This window comes from Phallusia mammillata, chromosome 7 (genome assembly GCF_965637545.1).
Source record: "Phallusia mammillata chromosome 7, kaPhaMamm4.hap1.1, whole genome shotgun sequence".
In the NCBI taxonomy this organism is placed as follows: domain Eukaryota; kingdom Metazoa; phylum Chordata; class Ascidiacea; order Phlebobranchia; family Ascidiidae; genus Phallusia; species Phallusia mammillata.
Window position 1 is genome coordinate 20290158 of NC_137258.1, and position 14131 is coordinate 20304288.

General features: G+C 37.3%; 4 protein-coding genes across 5 annotated transcripts; 1 reads left to right on the forward strand and 3 right to left on the reverse strand.

Annotated features, from left to right (window-relative positions):
• Positions 1-1741: 1741 nt before the first annotated feature.
• LOC145238134 (S-formylglutathione hydrolase-like) lies at positions 1742-3693 on the forward strand. Its single transcript, XM_080101207.1, has 8 exons — positions 1742-2040; positions 2246-2384; positions 2457-2581; positions 2641-2711; positions 2799-2853; positions 2918-3016; positions 3071-3232; positions 3297-3693. Exons 1-8 carry the CDS (start codon positions 1927-1929, stop codon positions 3375-3377), a joined length of 846 nt encoding a protein of 281 aa, XP_079957333.1. The 5' UTR covers positions 1742-1926; the 3' UTR covers positions 3378-3693.
• Positions 3629-9725, reverse strand: LOC145238132 (DNA excision repair protein ERCC-5-like). 2 transcript variants are annotated; one of them, XM_080101206.1, is made up of 13 exons: positions 9621-9725; positions 9468-9561; positions 9188-9388; positions 9045-9133; positions 8821-8966; positions 8591-8765; positions 8006-8202; positions 7227-7936; positions 6362-6578; positions 5719-5947; positions 5139-5251; positions 4572-4765; positions 3629-4008 (listed from the first exon to the last, which is right to left on the reverse strand). In XM_080101206.1, exons 1-13 carry the CDS (start codon positions 9706-9708, stop codon positions 3681-3683), a joined length of 2781 nt encoding a protein of 926 aa, XP_079957332.1. In that variant the 5' UTR covers positions 9709-9725; the 3' UTR covers positions 3629-3680. The 2 variants fall into 2 exon arrangements, with proteins under 2 accessions (XP_079957332.1, XP_079957331.1); XM_080101205.1 differs by having other exon boundaries at positions 8821-8969.
• A 48-nt stretch (positions 9726-9773) lies between these two features.
• Positions 9774-11214, reverse strand: LOC145238135 (protein SYS1 homolog). Its single transcript, XM_080101208.1, has one exon. It carries the CDS (start codon positions 11037-11039, stop codon positions 10467-10469), a length of 573 nt encoding a protein of 190 aa, XP_079957334.1. The 5' UTR covers positions 11040-11214; the 3' UTR covers positions 9774-10466.
• A 1064-nt stretch (positions 11215-12278) lies between these two features.
• On the reverse strand, positions 12279-14010 carry LOC145238863 (uncharacterized). The gene is made up of 6 exons (XM_080102137.1): positions 13885-14010; positions 13662-13824; positions 13483-13598; positions 13304-13416; positions 12754-13027; positions 12279-12511 (listed from the first exon to the last, which is right to left on the reverse strand). Exons 1-6 carry the CDS (start codon positions 13961-13963, stop codon positions 12348-12350), a joined length of 909 nt encoding a protein of 302 aa, XP_079958263.1. The 5' UTR covers positions 13964-14010; the 3' UTR covers positions 12279-12347.
• Positions 14011-14131: the final 121 nt, after the last annotated feature.

Genomic DNA, 14131 nt, shown 5'->3' on the forward strand with positions numbered 1-14131 from the left:
CGGTTCGGACCGGATAATTTGCCCAAACCCGTGTAGCGACTCGGGGTCACCATTTATGTAGCGACTGATCACTTGTTAGATCAGCGGTTCCCAACCTGTGGGCCGCGACCCCAACTGGGGTCATTTTAGGCCATAGACCAATTTAACAAATCAAAAATAAAAGAACTGGGCACCACATTCCTTCCCTTCATTGTTTTACTAAAGTATGTAAACTAGTGACTACATCTGGGGTGGATCTTTAACTTTCGAAGACTTAATTGTTTTCACAAAATGCTAATTATTGCCTTGATCAGAACCTGCCAACTTGTTTTGTATTCTCGCGATAATATCACTATCCTCCAACTTAATAGTCAACAGAACTAAAATTTAATTTGTAAAAAAGTTTTGACTGGGTGGTGGCGAACACCGTGGATATTTGGGTTTGTTTGTATCGGGTATCTTACGAAACACCGTGCTGACGAAAAAGCAACTAGTTTGGTTGGTGCCTTATTTGTATGACGTCAAACACACAATTGTTGGCAGTGAATGTATTGGCCACTATGGTGTACAATGCGATTGTTCTGTAATAAGTGGTCACTTTGGGTGATACAAAAGAAACGACTTCACGAAACTGTTTCTAAACATTGCTAAACCAAAAAAACGTTAAAGCGAATTGTTCCAAATCAATTTTAAAAACATTTTTTTGTTAAAATTGACGAACTTTGCTTTTTATTAAAAGTATGTTGGGCTTTGAGTTGGAGCTCGTATGGCTGCACGCATTAGTGACGTCATAATTTAAATCCACCACCTTGCATTTTTGTAAAACTCGGCGCCTATGCGTGGGGTCACCGCAACTTGGGAACTGTTTTAAGGGGTCGCAGCACCAGAAAGGTTGGGAACCGCTGTGTTAGATCTATTCCGTAATTGAAGTCCGACTGTGCACAATTATATCCGTAGTGACTTTGTATTAGAACGAAAGTTGAGTTGAGTTAGTGATAGTGATATTAAAGTGATATAGCATCGTTCGAAACAACATGTATATATACGTACTGTCAACGACAAACAGTCAACAAAAGGTGACAACATATGGTATACAGCTGTGTGGAATCACATGCTTGAGGTGTTAATTGATTTACTTGTCAAATACGTTTGTACATATCATAATCCCACACCCGAACCCGAAAATATACATTTTTAAAAACCTGAACCGAACCCGAACCATTAACGAAGTGAACCCGAACCGAACCTGAACCCATATGACCAGTGCTGGATTAAGGGTCTGCTCGCCTGTAGGCACATTTTATAAGTGGCCAGAAAATCGGGGTTGCCAACTAAAAAAATAGAATTATCAGTGTTGCCAAATCGTTGTTGCTACTATAACACAGGGTACCGTGCAAAAACTTGGTCATATGTCTAACTAAATAACAACTTTGCGCATTTTTGCGATTGAAAACGAGTTAACTAGTTTTTGGAGGCCAATCAAACAGAGCTATTCAAGAAAATAATTACTTTAAAAACATGACTAAATTTCTACTGATTTTAAAGTGGCCTGGATTTTTGACTGGCCTGTAGGTACGTGCCTACTTTGCCTAATGGTTAATCCGGCACTGCATATGACAAGCGGTTCGACTCCCTATTACCAACCATGGCCGTTTTAAAAGTCGCAAATTAAAAACTTTTTTTTCTTCTGCTGCATACCGTTTTAGATGGGACATTAATCAAGTCAAGTTATGAAGTACCATCAGTGTTCAATAAATTGCTTGCAGAAAGGGTGTGATATTTTCTGTATTGACATTTTACGTTTTCCGACGTGCGTGAAAAAACTGTTCTGCCATAGCGCCTCTTGCGTGAGTTGGCACGTGCGATTTGTTTGCAAAGGGACCGGCTGCAATTGTTCTTGCACGTTTTTGTTAATTCCTCATCCATAATCAAGTGTAGTACTACAAAATGACGAAAGAGGTGTCCAGCAACAGAAGTTTCGGCGGTTGGCAAAAAGTGTTTGAACATGAAAGTGAGGAGTGCAAGTGCCCAATGAAATTTGGCATTTTTTTTCCGCCTCAAGTAAGTAGTAAACGGATGTGTTTTTATTGCAATTGTTAAAAGAAGTTGTATTCCATCTGGTGAATTACTTGTCTTGCTTGCCATCATTACTCAAGCCAAATAAAATATGTAACCTGTTGAATAATAATTTAGCCTGTTTATATATTATGAACCTATTCTGCAACATTCACCACTTTTGTAGCAAAGATTTTGCCATTTTTTTCAGGCAGAAAGTAAAAAGTGTCCTGTGGTTTACTATCTGTCTGGACTGACTTGCACGGAGCAGAACTTTATTTCAAAATCTGGAGTACAGCGCTCTGCAGCAAAACATGGATTGATCATCGTTGCTCCAGACACCAGTCCAAGTATGAAAAAATATATCCTAACTTAAATAGAGGTATACATTTCCAAATCCATATTAATTGTTTTGATTGTAGGAGGATGCAATATAGAAGGTGAAGACGACTCATATGATTTTGGTTCTGGGGCGGGATTTTATGTTGATGCCACAGAGGAGAAATGGAAAACCAACTACAGAATGTATTCCTATGTTACAAAAGAGGTGTGTATAAATAGTTTGTTTATTTTTCAATTTTCTTGATGTGTGGATTCTTGCTTTAGTTGCCCAATGTTATCAACAAAGAGTTTGAAAGCCAAGTTGAACCAAACAAAATGTCTGTATTCGGACACAGGTAAAACTTTATCTACTACTTTTATTTACATATACTATAAAAAACTACTTCCTGAGTTTTATGTTTGTTTTACCATTTTGTATGTAGCATGGGTGGCCATGGTGCTTTGGTTTGTGCCTTGAAGAATCCTGGAAAATATAAAGTAAGAATGAAAGGTGTATTATGGCCCAGTAAAATGTTACAAAAAATGTGTGTTGCTTCTATAGTCAGTTTCAGCATTTGCACCTATTACCAATCCTACCCAATGTCCATGGGGTCAAAAGGCACTGTCAGGTTACCTCGGTAAAGACAGTGACAGCCATAAGGTAAGTTTAGAAACAGAGTGGTAAAAAAAATCATTTAAAATTACAATCTTGCAGGAATATGATTCCTGTCTTTTGATCAAGAAGTATCAAGGACCAAAGCTAGATATACTTGTTGATCAAGGAACAAAAGATCAATTTCTTCATGAACTTTTACCTGAGCATCTTGTAAGGGCATGTGGTGATGCTGGTATGACCCTTAATTTAAGAAATCAAGAGGTAATAAACTATTCTACACATGACTTAATAATAGTAAAATGATTTTAAAATACTTTTTTTGCAGGGTTATGACCACAGTTATTACTTCATCTCAACTTTTATGGATGATCATATTGCTCACCATGCTAAGTACTTGAATCTTTAATGGGCAGTATTCATCGTTATAATTAACAATTTTATTTCTTGTCAAGTTCAATTAGTTTTAAATTTACCAATCAAAATGGTGCCGTATTAATGGTTGCTTCTTGTAGAACTTGAGGTGAAAAACTTTCATTTAGTCACCAGTTGAAAAACCACACTATTTGCACTGAAAATAGACGTCAACCAATTCATTGTTACTTTAGTATTTGGCAAGGTCCCGGCCGATTTTCTGGCTCTTTTCAACACCAAGTGTAATTCTAGTGCACAGTGATTTTTATTTGCGTTTCGTACCAACAAAAAATACAATTTACGAATCGGAACCAGAACTTTCGGAAAGTCCAAGGTTAGGTTTTTCTTCTGCAGCAAAGTGCTTTACGGGGGAGGGTTGCTTAGTTTTGCCACCACGTCTTTTTCGCCCTCTTCCAGCATTGCTGTTTACTTTATTGACAGTTTTCTCTGCTTTGGCGCCGCCGTTCTGTGTTGAAGTAATAGCTCGGCGAACGCGCTTGCTTTTCTGTTTTCTTTGTTGACATGGGGAACCCGTAGGTAGGTAAGAAGTGATAAGGGGTTGGTGGCTAATTTTGCGATCCGCTGCCTTTTTCAAAATCGGCAACAGGTCATCATCAATCTTCTTTCTGTTAAACAGATCTTGTTCGGTAAATTTGCTTAAATACCACCGCTGTTATGAGTACAAGAGCACAACGGATATATGCAGTGGTGGGATTCAAATCACAAAACTCATTTTCAGCCGGTTCTGTTACAAAAAGTCCATTGACAGTAACCAGTAATGCTAAGTGGTTCGCGGATCTCATAAAAGATGATTCTATAGAACCGGTGCGAGTCGGCTGAATCCCACCACTGGATATACGCAAAAACGTACAAGGTTTGTTTGTTTGTTGTACGCTTTGGTTGAGTAAAACCATTATTTTTTTAAAAAAATTGTTGGAACTAAAGAGCATTCATTTTTTCAATGGATTATAAACTTGAATTAAAAACGAGATTAAAGCAGTGCTTTATAAAATCAACGTATTCTCCTGATAATCACTTTGTTACGTGGCCTACAATAATTTTTTATTTCTTTGGCTTTTTTATATTTAAGATTAAAATGTCGGAACGATATTGACAAATCCTACAGTTCTTGCAAGAAAAGGATTTTACTTTTCATTTATTTACATAATACTGTAAGATAAATACGTACTTGGTCCACTGCATTCTTTGCTTTGCGAAACACCGAATTCCATCCAGGTCCGGAATTCCCCACGAAAAACTTTCCATCGAACGATTAACGCTCGGTTCAAGGTAAGCATTTGCCACAATATGCGATGGAAAAGTTGATGGAATATTTAACCTCCGAAGTTGACCTTTAATCTTTGTTTCTTTCGGTGCCTTGACCTTGGTTTAGCAAATGTGGGTAAGTTGAGATGAGTTTGTTTCGCTTGGTGAAAGACAAAATAGTAACACAATCATCATGCCGGATATAGCTGCTCAACGTAAAAACGTTATGGAGCGCAAAAAGGTGAAGTGTCGGGCACAATTAGTGGATAGTGGCACAACGCGTTGCAGCTCCGCCGTATTATAAAGCGTTATGTGGCGGATGCTCACAAGGAAGTGAGTGTGTCGCACGGTGAGTACTTACGTATAACACGATGGTGGAACCAGTCGAGGGGGGCCTATATTCTAACCACCCGTGTTAGGGAAAGAGGGTGGGGTTCGACAGGTAAAGATTTGGATAATAATGACTTGGGTAGTTAACAGCTCTGCCCACCTCTTTATGAGCTTTGCTCCACCACTCCTTGAATTTCTCCATGCTTCCCATCCCTTCACCTGGAAACTCCTTCATAATTTCGAGGGCTCGGACCGGCCCGACTCCTTCGATTCCTGTAACAATATTTACATGAGCAAAATACAAAGACCGCAGTCCGTGACAGTTTATTAGTGAAAGAATAGGCAATCTTATTTATATTAAAATAAAATCAAATTATTGTGTATGACTCGCATGGGCTTCGGCTGAAAATTTTGACAAGTACGTACTTAAATGTATTTGTATCACGTATACCATTTTGTTTGTTAGAAAAGCAGTAAAACCGCAGAGTTTAACACCAGATACGTAAATAAAGCAGACATCGCTAAACTGGTTTGTTTAGGAATTCACTGACTTTCTCCACTTCATTTTTTAGAGCATGATATTGTATATTCATCAGGTTTTTCGAGAAAATATAGAAAATTTTAGGGCGCCCATGGTGACTCGTAATGTAGTTTTTGACATCGTATGTAGAGGTACAGAACAACAGACTATGTTCAGATTAAGGTATTTGCTTTTACAAATTAACATATTTACTATTTACCTGACGTATAGTCACTTCCGCTTAGTAGGGCAATGTTGATGAACTGATGCTGCTGAAGACCAAGTTCAGACGTAATATCTCGAAGTGTGTAACACTTTGGGTCTCTCTTTCGGTCAAAAACATCTTTAAAGACGACGAACCCACCAAACGGCCAAATATCGGAATCTTCTGTTATGGTTCCCGAAGTCAATCCGTTTTTGTCCAAAAATGCACACTGTGCTTCAGCTTCCTGCATAGCAAGTACCTACGTTAAACTGTTGGTACGTTGTTGAAATCGTGTTTATAAACGGTGCGGGTTTCAAAGCCAAAAGAGCGACAAAGTGACGCACAAAACGTTTTTTAAGGTCGTCGTTTTGCCTTAAGTTGTCTTACCGCTAAATACTATACGCGAAAAGTTTCAGGTTAACGACCAGAAAACTGTGTTTGTCCAGTTGTGGCATGGCACGGAATCCGTGAGGCATGGTTTTTAAGCCTGTTACTCCCAACATACTGGAGTGCTGTTGGATGGTTACACTAGCCAATACGGCCGATCTATCCCCTTATCGGTCGAAACAGTTTGCACTGTCTGCAGCTTGTCATATATCCAACACAACAGTTGGGTAAATTGATTTAAATAAGCTTGAAATGGTATGCCAGTATGTACCTGTGGACTAACGATAAACGGAATTCCAAACAATCGAAGCAGTTCTTGGCATTCGCTGGTAGCAGAATCAGAAACATCTCTTGCAGCCCGGGCAGACGCCTGCATTCGTTCCAACAAAGCCTTGTCTTCTCGGTCCATTTCTTCCCCCATTTCAACTAATTGTTCTTCCTGGAGTCCTTGCCATGGGTTAGGTTCTGGGGCGGTGTAAAGCTCAGTGCTGGTAACAAAATATTGCTGTTAATGTTAGGTATGTTGTTCCAGACAGTTCAATGTGAAACTTGGTACTATAACCATTAGTAGTACTCAAGATTTAGGTGTCATGTAAACTTATTTTTGACCATGATTTAATCAAATAATATAGTTAGCATAAACCTTAGCAAGACTTTTCATTCTGCTATATTTGGTCATAATTACATCACATTTCACACATTTATAATGCAAAAAATGGTATTTTTGGTAGCTCTACAAGTGTCCCCTTATTACTGCATATATGTAAGTTGTGTGGTACAGATTTTTCAGAAATAAGCGGTACGAAAATGCTGTACAAAATCTCTATGTGGTACACAGGTAGAAAATGTTTGGAAACCACTGTATTAGGGGTATAATTTACCCCACCTGAGAAATGTAATGTTATAAGATTCAGGCCAGGGCCACACAACACCATTCACTCTAGCCAATTGTGGCCTAAACTAGATTTTAAAAAATAGTTTGTTTTAATTTGCAACATGTTACTATGGATCTGTACTTGAGTTAAGTTTATTTTGCTTGGTGAAAGAACACATAGCGACACAATTGCACCGAACAATTACCAAGCCGGAAATAGCTGGGGAACTTTAAGATGTTATGGGGATGGATCTGTACTTACCTGGTAGGCATGAGTTCAGCCATATGCTCCTCATCACTAATAATTTTGAATGTCTTTGTTTTATCTGATTTTTCTTCTGTAACTTCAAGGTTGCTCTCAACATCCACAAACTCCTGATCACTGTCAGATGAGACGACCTCCTCTGGTTCTTTAATACCAATAACTTTTGCCTTATTTTCAATTACTTTCTTGTCAAGTTGAAGCTCTATATCAAGCTTTGGAGTTGGCATAATTTCATCCACATTTACAGTGTCTCTACCATTTTGATTAGAAGGAGCTGTATCAGTGATCATAGGTTTTGGCAAGAGTTCTATTTCAACATCAGGAGTTTTAAGTTCTTTAGTAAACTTGTTTTCCAGGTTGATTTCGCTTTGACAAGATTTTTCTATCACAACATTTTCAGAATGATTGCTAACAGAAGGGATACGTTTTTCTGCTGCATCTTTTTCACATTCACTATCTGAACTGCTTAGTTGCAGGACATCTTGTTTTTGTAATTTACTTTTTTGCTTTGCAAAGTCAGTGAGAGACACAGATGCATCCTTTTGTTTTGTAATGACTGGTACTTCAGGTTCAACATTTACACTTTTAGAGCTCTGAGGTATATCTGTATGTGCTTCCACTTTCTCTTCTTTAATGCTAGACAATATGTGCTTCTCTGTATTGTCCTGAATTGAAGATGTAACTGAAACCGCTTCCTTCTCATCAACCTGAAAAAAAACATAGCACATATGTTACATGAGCTCCAATGGTATGTTGTTGATCATTTGACCTGTTACCTTTGGAAGTTTATTTTTTAATCCTTGAATAAGAATGTAATGAGTTGCATCTTCGGAGCTTATTTTACTTGCTGCTATGCTGTTACCCTCATAATCTTCCTGTAAAGCAATTTCAGCCATCGAAGCAGTATTCTGTGCTTCCATCTTTTTTTCAACAGCCCGAATTCTTTCAGATAGATGCCTCTTTGCCAGAAGACCTTGAAACGAAAAGCCTTTTCAACAAACAACATACTGAAAGAGTATTTATTGTACGTTTTGTAAACTTTCTAAATTGTTAAAAAAATATGTAGCTCTTCCAGCAGTTTTTATAATAACAAGTTGATGTTGCAATGTCCCATATAAGACACCTTCATCAGGGTAATTACATAAATTGCAACAAAATGAGATAAAACACAAAAAAGCTGTGATAGCATGCTCGTGCACACTAAACTGCTGTTTACACACATTTTGTGTTATGTATAATGTGTGATGCAGTTTGTTTGGGAACCGAAAAATTAACATTAAATATCGAATACATAATCAGCAATACATCTTTTTAGTGATGCTGGAACTTGTGTTTTTATCGCAAACAAGAGCAATGCAAACCTGTGAGCTGATAGCTGGAAAAAGATTCAGACTTTTCTGGCATAGTTTCCAGTGCAGTTCTTCTCCTCTTTCTTATCTCCTTAATATCAGACAGCATCTCATGTTGTATGTCTGTCGGCAAACTTTTGAAATCCTCAGACTCAACGTCAATTGACATTATGTCAGCAAAATCTCCCTTAAAACATAACATAATAAGATTTACCTAAAAATTGAAGGAGTTTGTTAACTACCGATGATGCAGCTCCATATAAAGCTTCATGAGTTGTGGATCTTGTATTCCAGTCAGTTTCTTGATCTTCATCAGAGCTGCCAAGTTGTAAATTTTGTTTCATTGGTGGAAGCACAAACATGCCATCATCATCCACTTGCGATTGATCTGCTATTGAAATGTGACGAAAGTATTTAATTTGCACTTAAAAGAAGACTTTAAACTCATACTAAAAAAACTACATACTTAAAGTCTTGGGGACATTGCTTTTTACGGGCTCAGCATTTTCTGGTGTAGTACTAGTAGTTTCCTGTACATCACCGGACCTCTGGGTTCTGCAACACAGCTGATTTACAAAACAATAAGTACAAATTGAATTGTTTGCCTACTTGTTTTTTGACTTGATTGCAAGTTTCATAACTTCACGCTTTAAGTAATTTTGCATTATTTTTTCTGAAGCGTTTTTACTTTCTTGCAAATGAAGATTTTTCTTTTCCCTCCGCTCCCTTAATGTTTTTTGTTTAAGAAGTGGGGCCTGGCCATCAAACACAAAAACAGGCTTGATTCCAAAATGAAGAAGTTTACAAATTCTGCGAACCACAGAAAAGAACTTTAAGCGCTAAGAGCTAACACATAATGTATCACAACCAAAACTGGTAGGAAACAAACCTATTAAACAAAGTGATCAGATGGGCATTACTTGCTGCATGACCATGGAGGTCTCTCATGCCCTTGACAGCCATATTCAACCAAATGCTGATGTCTGCATAGATATCTTATAAGTCAATTAATTCTGTTGTGGGTGCATTTTTTGACACTAACCGACTGCAATAACTTTGCCTTCCAGCGACTCCAGACTGACTGGATGGCCAGTTCCCTCCAAAAGTTTCCAAAGACCTGTTACTCCCATTATTCATACACTGTCGTTATTAAATAGCACACAACAGCTCCCAACACTCATCCAATCTCTACAAGTACAAAATGCTTTTTTACTTTAATAAAACAACGAACAACTAAGCTTTGCCAAAACAAAGACAATAAATGAAAGATTCAAACCTAAGAGTTATGATGCACATGAATGCCATAGTGTATTTCACTAGTTTTGAGAAAACATATTTAAGAATGGTAAACATGCAAACAACATTCACAGTTACAAAATCAACAAAAAACAGATAGTCTAAGCTAGTGGTTCCCAACCTTTTTTGCTGAATTCTTCCCTTAAAAATTCAAAACAGTTTCTTTTCTCCCTAATATACTACACAGTTAGTGTTTAACCACACAAAGATCATTTAAAATTGTGTGAAAAATTTGTAATCAATTTTACAAGTTACATTCATAGCTTAAGTGTTTATTTACAAACCACACGTACAAATTAAAGTAAATTCCTCCCATCAACTTTTAAAAATTCCTCCTAGGTCGGGAACCACTGGTCTATGCACAACAACATAAATGTTTGTTTGAAACACTGCCAATATTAGGCACAGTAACAACTAACAATATCCAAGTACAAATTCAACTTACACAACTATTTGAGACTAATATCCCATTACCCATCTAGTACATGAAGGTCCTTCAAAAAACATTCTTTATTACTTATCTATGGAACATCTCATTGACATATATTGCAATAAAATGATTAAAAGAAGTGCTTAAATTTGAAAAAAACAATCACACATCTGCCTTGTTCCCAATTAACGGTATGTCTTTCATGTCTGACTGAAAGCAGAGGTACTCGCCAATTACTACCATTAAAACAATGCAGACCAGTTGAACTAGCCACCAGGATATTCGGGTTGGAAAGTAGCCGGAATATATCCAGCATACCACAAAGTGAAAAAAATGCAATGTGCAAGAAAAGTCCAAACACTGCTTGGCTCTTTGCACAATATACCATAGTGCAACTGCACCGAATATTGAGTTCAACAAATGAGCAACCAACACCAAACGGTTTTCTGCGCCATAATAGTGAACAGCTCCAGTGTCAAAAAGGTAGTGAAGTGATGGTGGAAATTTTCCAAAGGAAAGAAGTAACGTTGATAGCAACCCGAGTGTTGTGTAATAAACACACTGCATGGCAAGCATTTGGAATATAATTAGTGCAGGGTCCCACACATAACTTCGAAATCGACCAGTCATATTTGACATGGGATTGTTTGTGCTCAACTTTTGATACAAAAGTTGTGGACAGAGTCGGCTTAAAAAGCTCATTGTTGAAGTCTTTACTTGACAAAATAAATCCATGGTACCGTTGTCGCTTCTAAATATTGTTTTGATCTTTGGATGTTGCAGTTCTTCAGCCTAGTTTCAATATTTCTTGGATGCTTGGCTCTTGTTCGTTGACAACTTTTTACATCATTGTTACATCTGTTTTTCGTTCACTATATACCTTTTTGCAAATTAATCATAAACAGTTATGCTTTCGTCTAGTTAAATGTTAAGTTCATGTATACTGCTTGTAAGAAATCTGTCACGGTTGTAGATTGTGGTCACTATCATTAAACAAACACATTTTACCATTGATGATGTCATTGTCAACTGCTTTTTGTCACTTTCTTTATAACAGGGGTTCCCAACCTGTGGTACGCGTACCACTAGTGATACGCGAAGGGTTTTCAGGTGGTACGCGAGTAGCTTTTGTTTTGTTCACAAAAACCTCGATTTGCAACTTTATATTTTGTTTATCTGGTTTTGTTTACAAAAAAAAAAAAACATTCCCCAGGCCTATTGTCATTGTTACATAACTATTTCTGTTGCTTCGTATCATTACGATCTTCAAAATACAGGTCATGTCAATTCTCAACGAGAAGCACAGTTGCTATGAAAAGCCGAACAACGCTGCGGCACAGTGGGCGTTAATTATGTCAAATGATTGCACTTGGTAGATATCATCTACTGTTTTGTAGCTTAAGCTAGTGTTGAATAAAATATGATTCGAACAAATTATTCTGTAATATTCGAACAAATAAAAAAAAACAAATAAAAGTTGTTCTGTAAGAAGTGGTACATACAGCACAGTAGTGCTCTATGGTGGTACGCGTGACAGTGCAGAGCGTCCAAATGGTACGGGGTCGTAAAAAGGTTGGGAACCCCTGCTTTATAACATGTCAAAGTTATGTAGACAAGAATATTACTGTTATTAATTCGAAAATTACGTAAAAACTACTAGATTTATCTTTTCTGCCGTTACAGTGGAAAAAAGTTTAACGTAAGAATTGATGACTATTTAATAATTACGTCACTATGGCCGCCATAGTATGGCGTAATAGATTACGGGGTTATTTCGGGAAAGTACCTCGCATTGTAATCACGTGAGGCGCTCTGATTTATATTTTATAGATTTGTATGGGTATCTCCACAAATAACAAAAATTGCAACGTTTAATCTTTCTGTAAACTACATATTTTTGTGGTAAAAAAAAGAAGTTTTTTTTATAGTCTTGTACCTGAAAAAAAGCAAAAACTCAGATTAACTGCAGGTATGTATATTGTAAAACGAGGGTTATATACAACAAGTCCGCGAAGTCAGGTAACATGAAAACATTAGGAAGGTTCAACAAGTTTCAGGGTCTTCGTCGTCGTTGAAACTGAAGAGATTTTCCACTCTGCTAAAGAAATTGTCGGCCTCCGTGGGTTCTTCCTCTTCTTCTTGTGCCAGATTTGGTAAATTCAAACCCAATAGCGCTAGGGTATTTTCATCAAGTAACTGAGATACAGCTGTAAACAAAGGAAAAATGATTGCAATAGGCTACATTTTACAAAGTTTTAGTTCTGGATTAATAACACCACAGGCTGTTGCTATTTGTTATGTGAACAAACGGTTTTGTTGTAGCATCTTGTTTATCTTTGGAATGAAACAAACAATGATGTGTTTTAGGTATTTTTATCCTGACTTTAATTTTCAAAGACTAAACTAAAACCATAAAGCCTTTATCTTTGAAATAAAAAGAATATCTTACTTAATTCACAGCAAATTCGTATCTTGTAATCTTTGCACTGATTGTTGTCCGCGGTGAGTCCTTGCAACAAATCTCGAAACTCCTCAAGACTTTCGGGACATTTTCCATCAGGGCAGATTTGGTTCCACCAGTTTATGGTACCTGTACGTTGGTCGTCAGTCGTACATTTCAATCCTTTGTCTAGAGAAACCTCAAGCTCATTGAACCCAAATATGTATGGGTCGTTGTTGTCCACCAGTCGTGCTTCGATCGCCAACGGACGAAGGCAGGTATGCTTTGAACAAAAGGTAACATTTTCTAACGCCCTACGAAATTCATAAATTTTTTTAAGGCAACAACCCTTTATGTGTGATTTGTTTTGTTTGCAGCACAAACATATGACATTGCGGTGACCCATCTTTCAAAAATGAACATACTTGCAGTTTATTATTTAAAAAAAAGAAAAAAATTAACAAGAAAATCTTTTGAAAACAATATATTAATGTATCTAACATTTAGGACGAATAATTGACTGATGTTGTGGTTAAAAAAAGCTCATTTTATGAATTACAATTTCGTCACTTTCGCGAATGGTGGTGATTGTTTCGTCATCTCCGTCTTCTGTTACATCACCAACGCCGAACCAGCCAGACCAAAACCTCTCTTTCGGACAACTTCCAATCACTACAACGTAATATTAATTAAATTGTGTATCCAAAAATCAATTCAATTTGAAAATAAAAATTTTACCTGCAGGACAACAGAATCGTATTTGATAATCAAGACAAATCTTCCCATCTGGTTGGTCGCTTTGGAGGCACGAAAACCCAACGGTGCCATCCAACTTAACCACTTGACCAGCCGTCCTTTATAGCAAAAAGAGAGTTTCGCAAACCTAACTTTGTGATCACGAAAATTCGTATATTGACCTGTAGTCAGTTTGGTCGACGTCGGCCAACCTTACATCTATCTCTGTCGGATTTTCACACACCAAGATTGGGACAATTTCGCGAACTTTAGCAAGAGTCTCCACATCTCCGCCCCCAATAGATGGTGTGTCGTAGTTGAAGTAAGAAGTCCATTTCTCGCATTCTGTTGTACACAAAATAACTCGAGCACAAAATATTAACGATTAAGAAGCAACTGACTGACCTTGGGTTACCGCTAGGCCTAAAATTGCACACAACAGCACGCTGTCCAGCAAAGGTCGAATGGCTGCTACTTTGTCCATTGTCGTTTTATTTAAATTTTAAAACATATTTTACGACAAAATTAACCCTTTTTGACAAAGAAAATGTGTTTACAATATGCGATTAGGCTCAACATATTTTTGCTTTAAACTTACAAATCAGTAATGTTCAAAAGTTGAATTACAAATGCAGCATAACCCTCAGTTTTC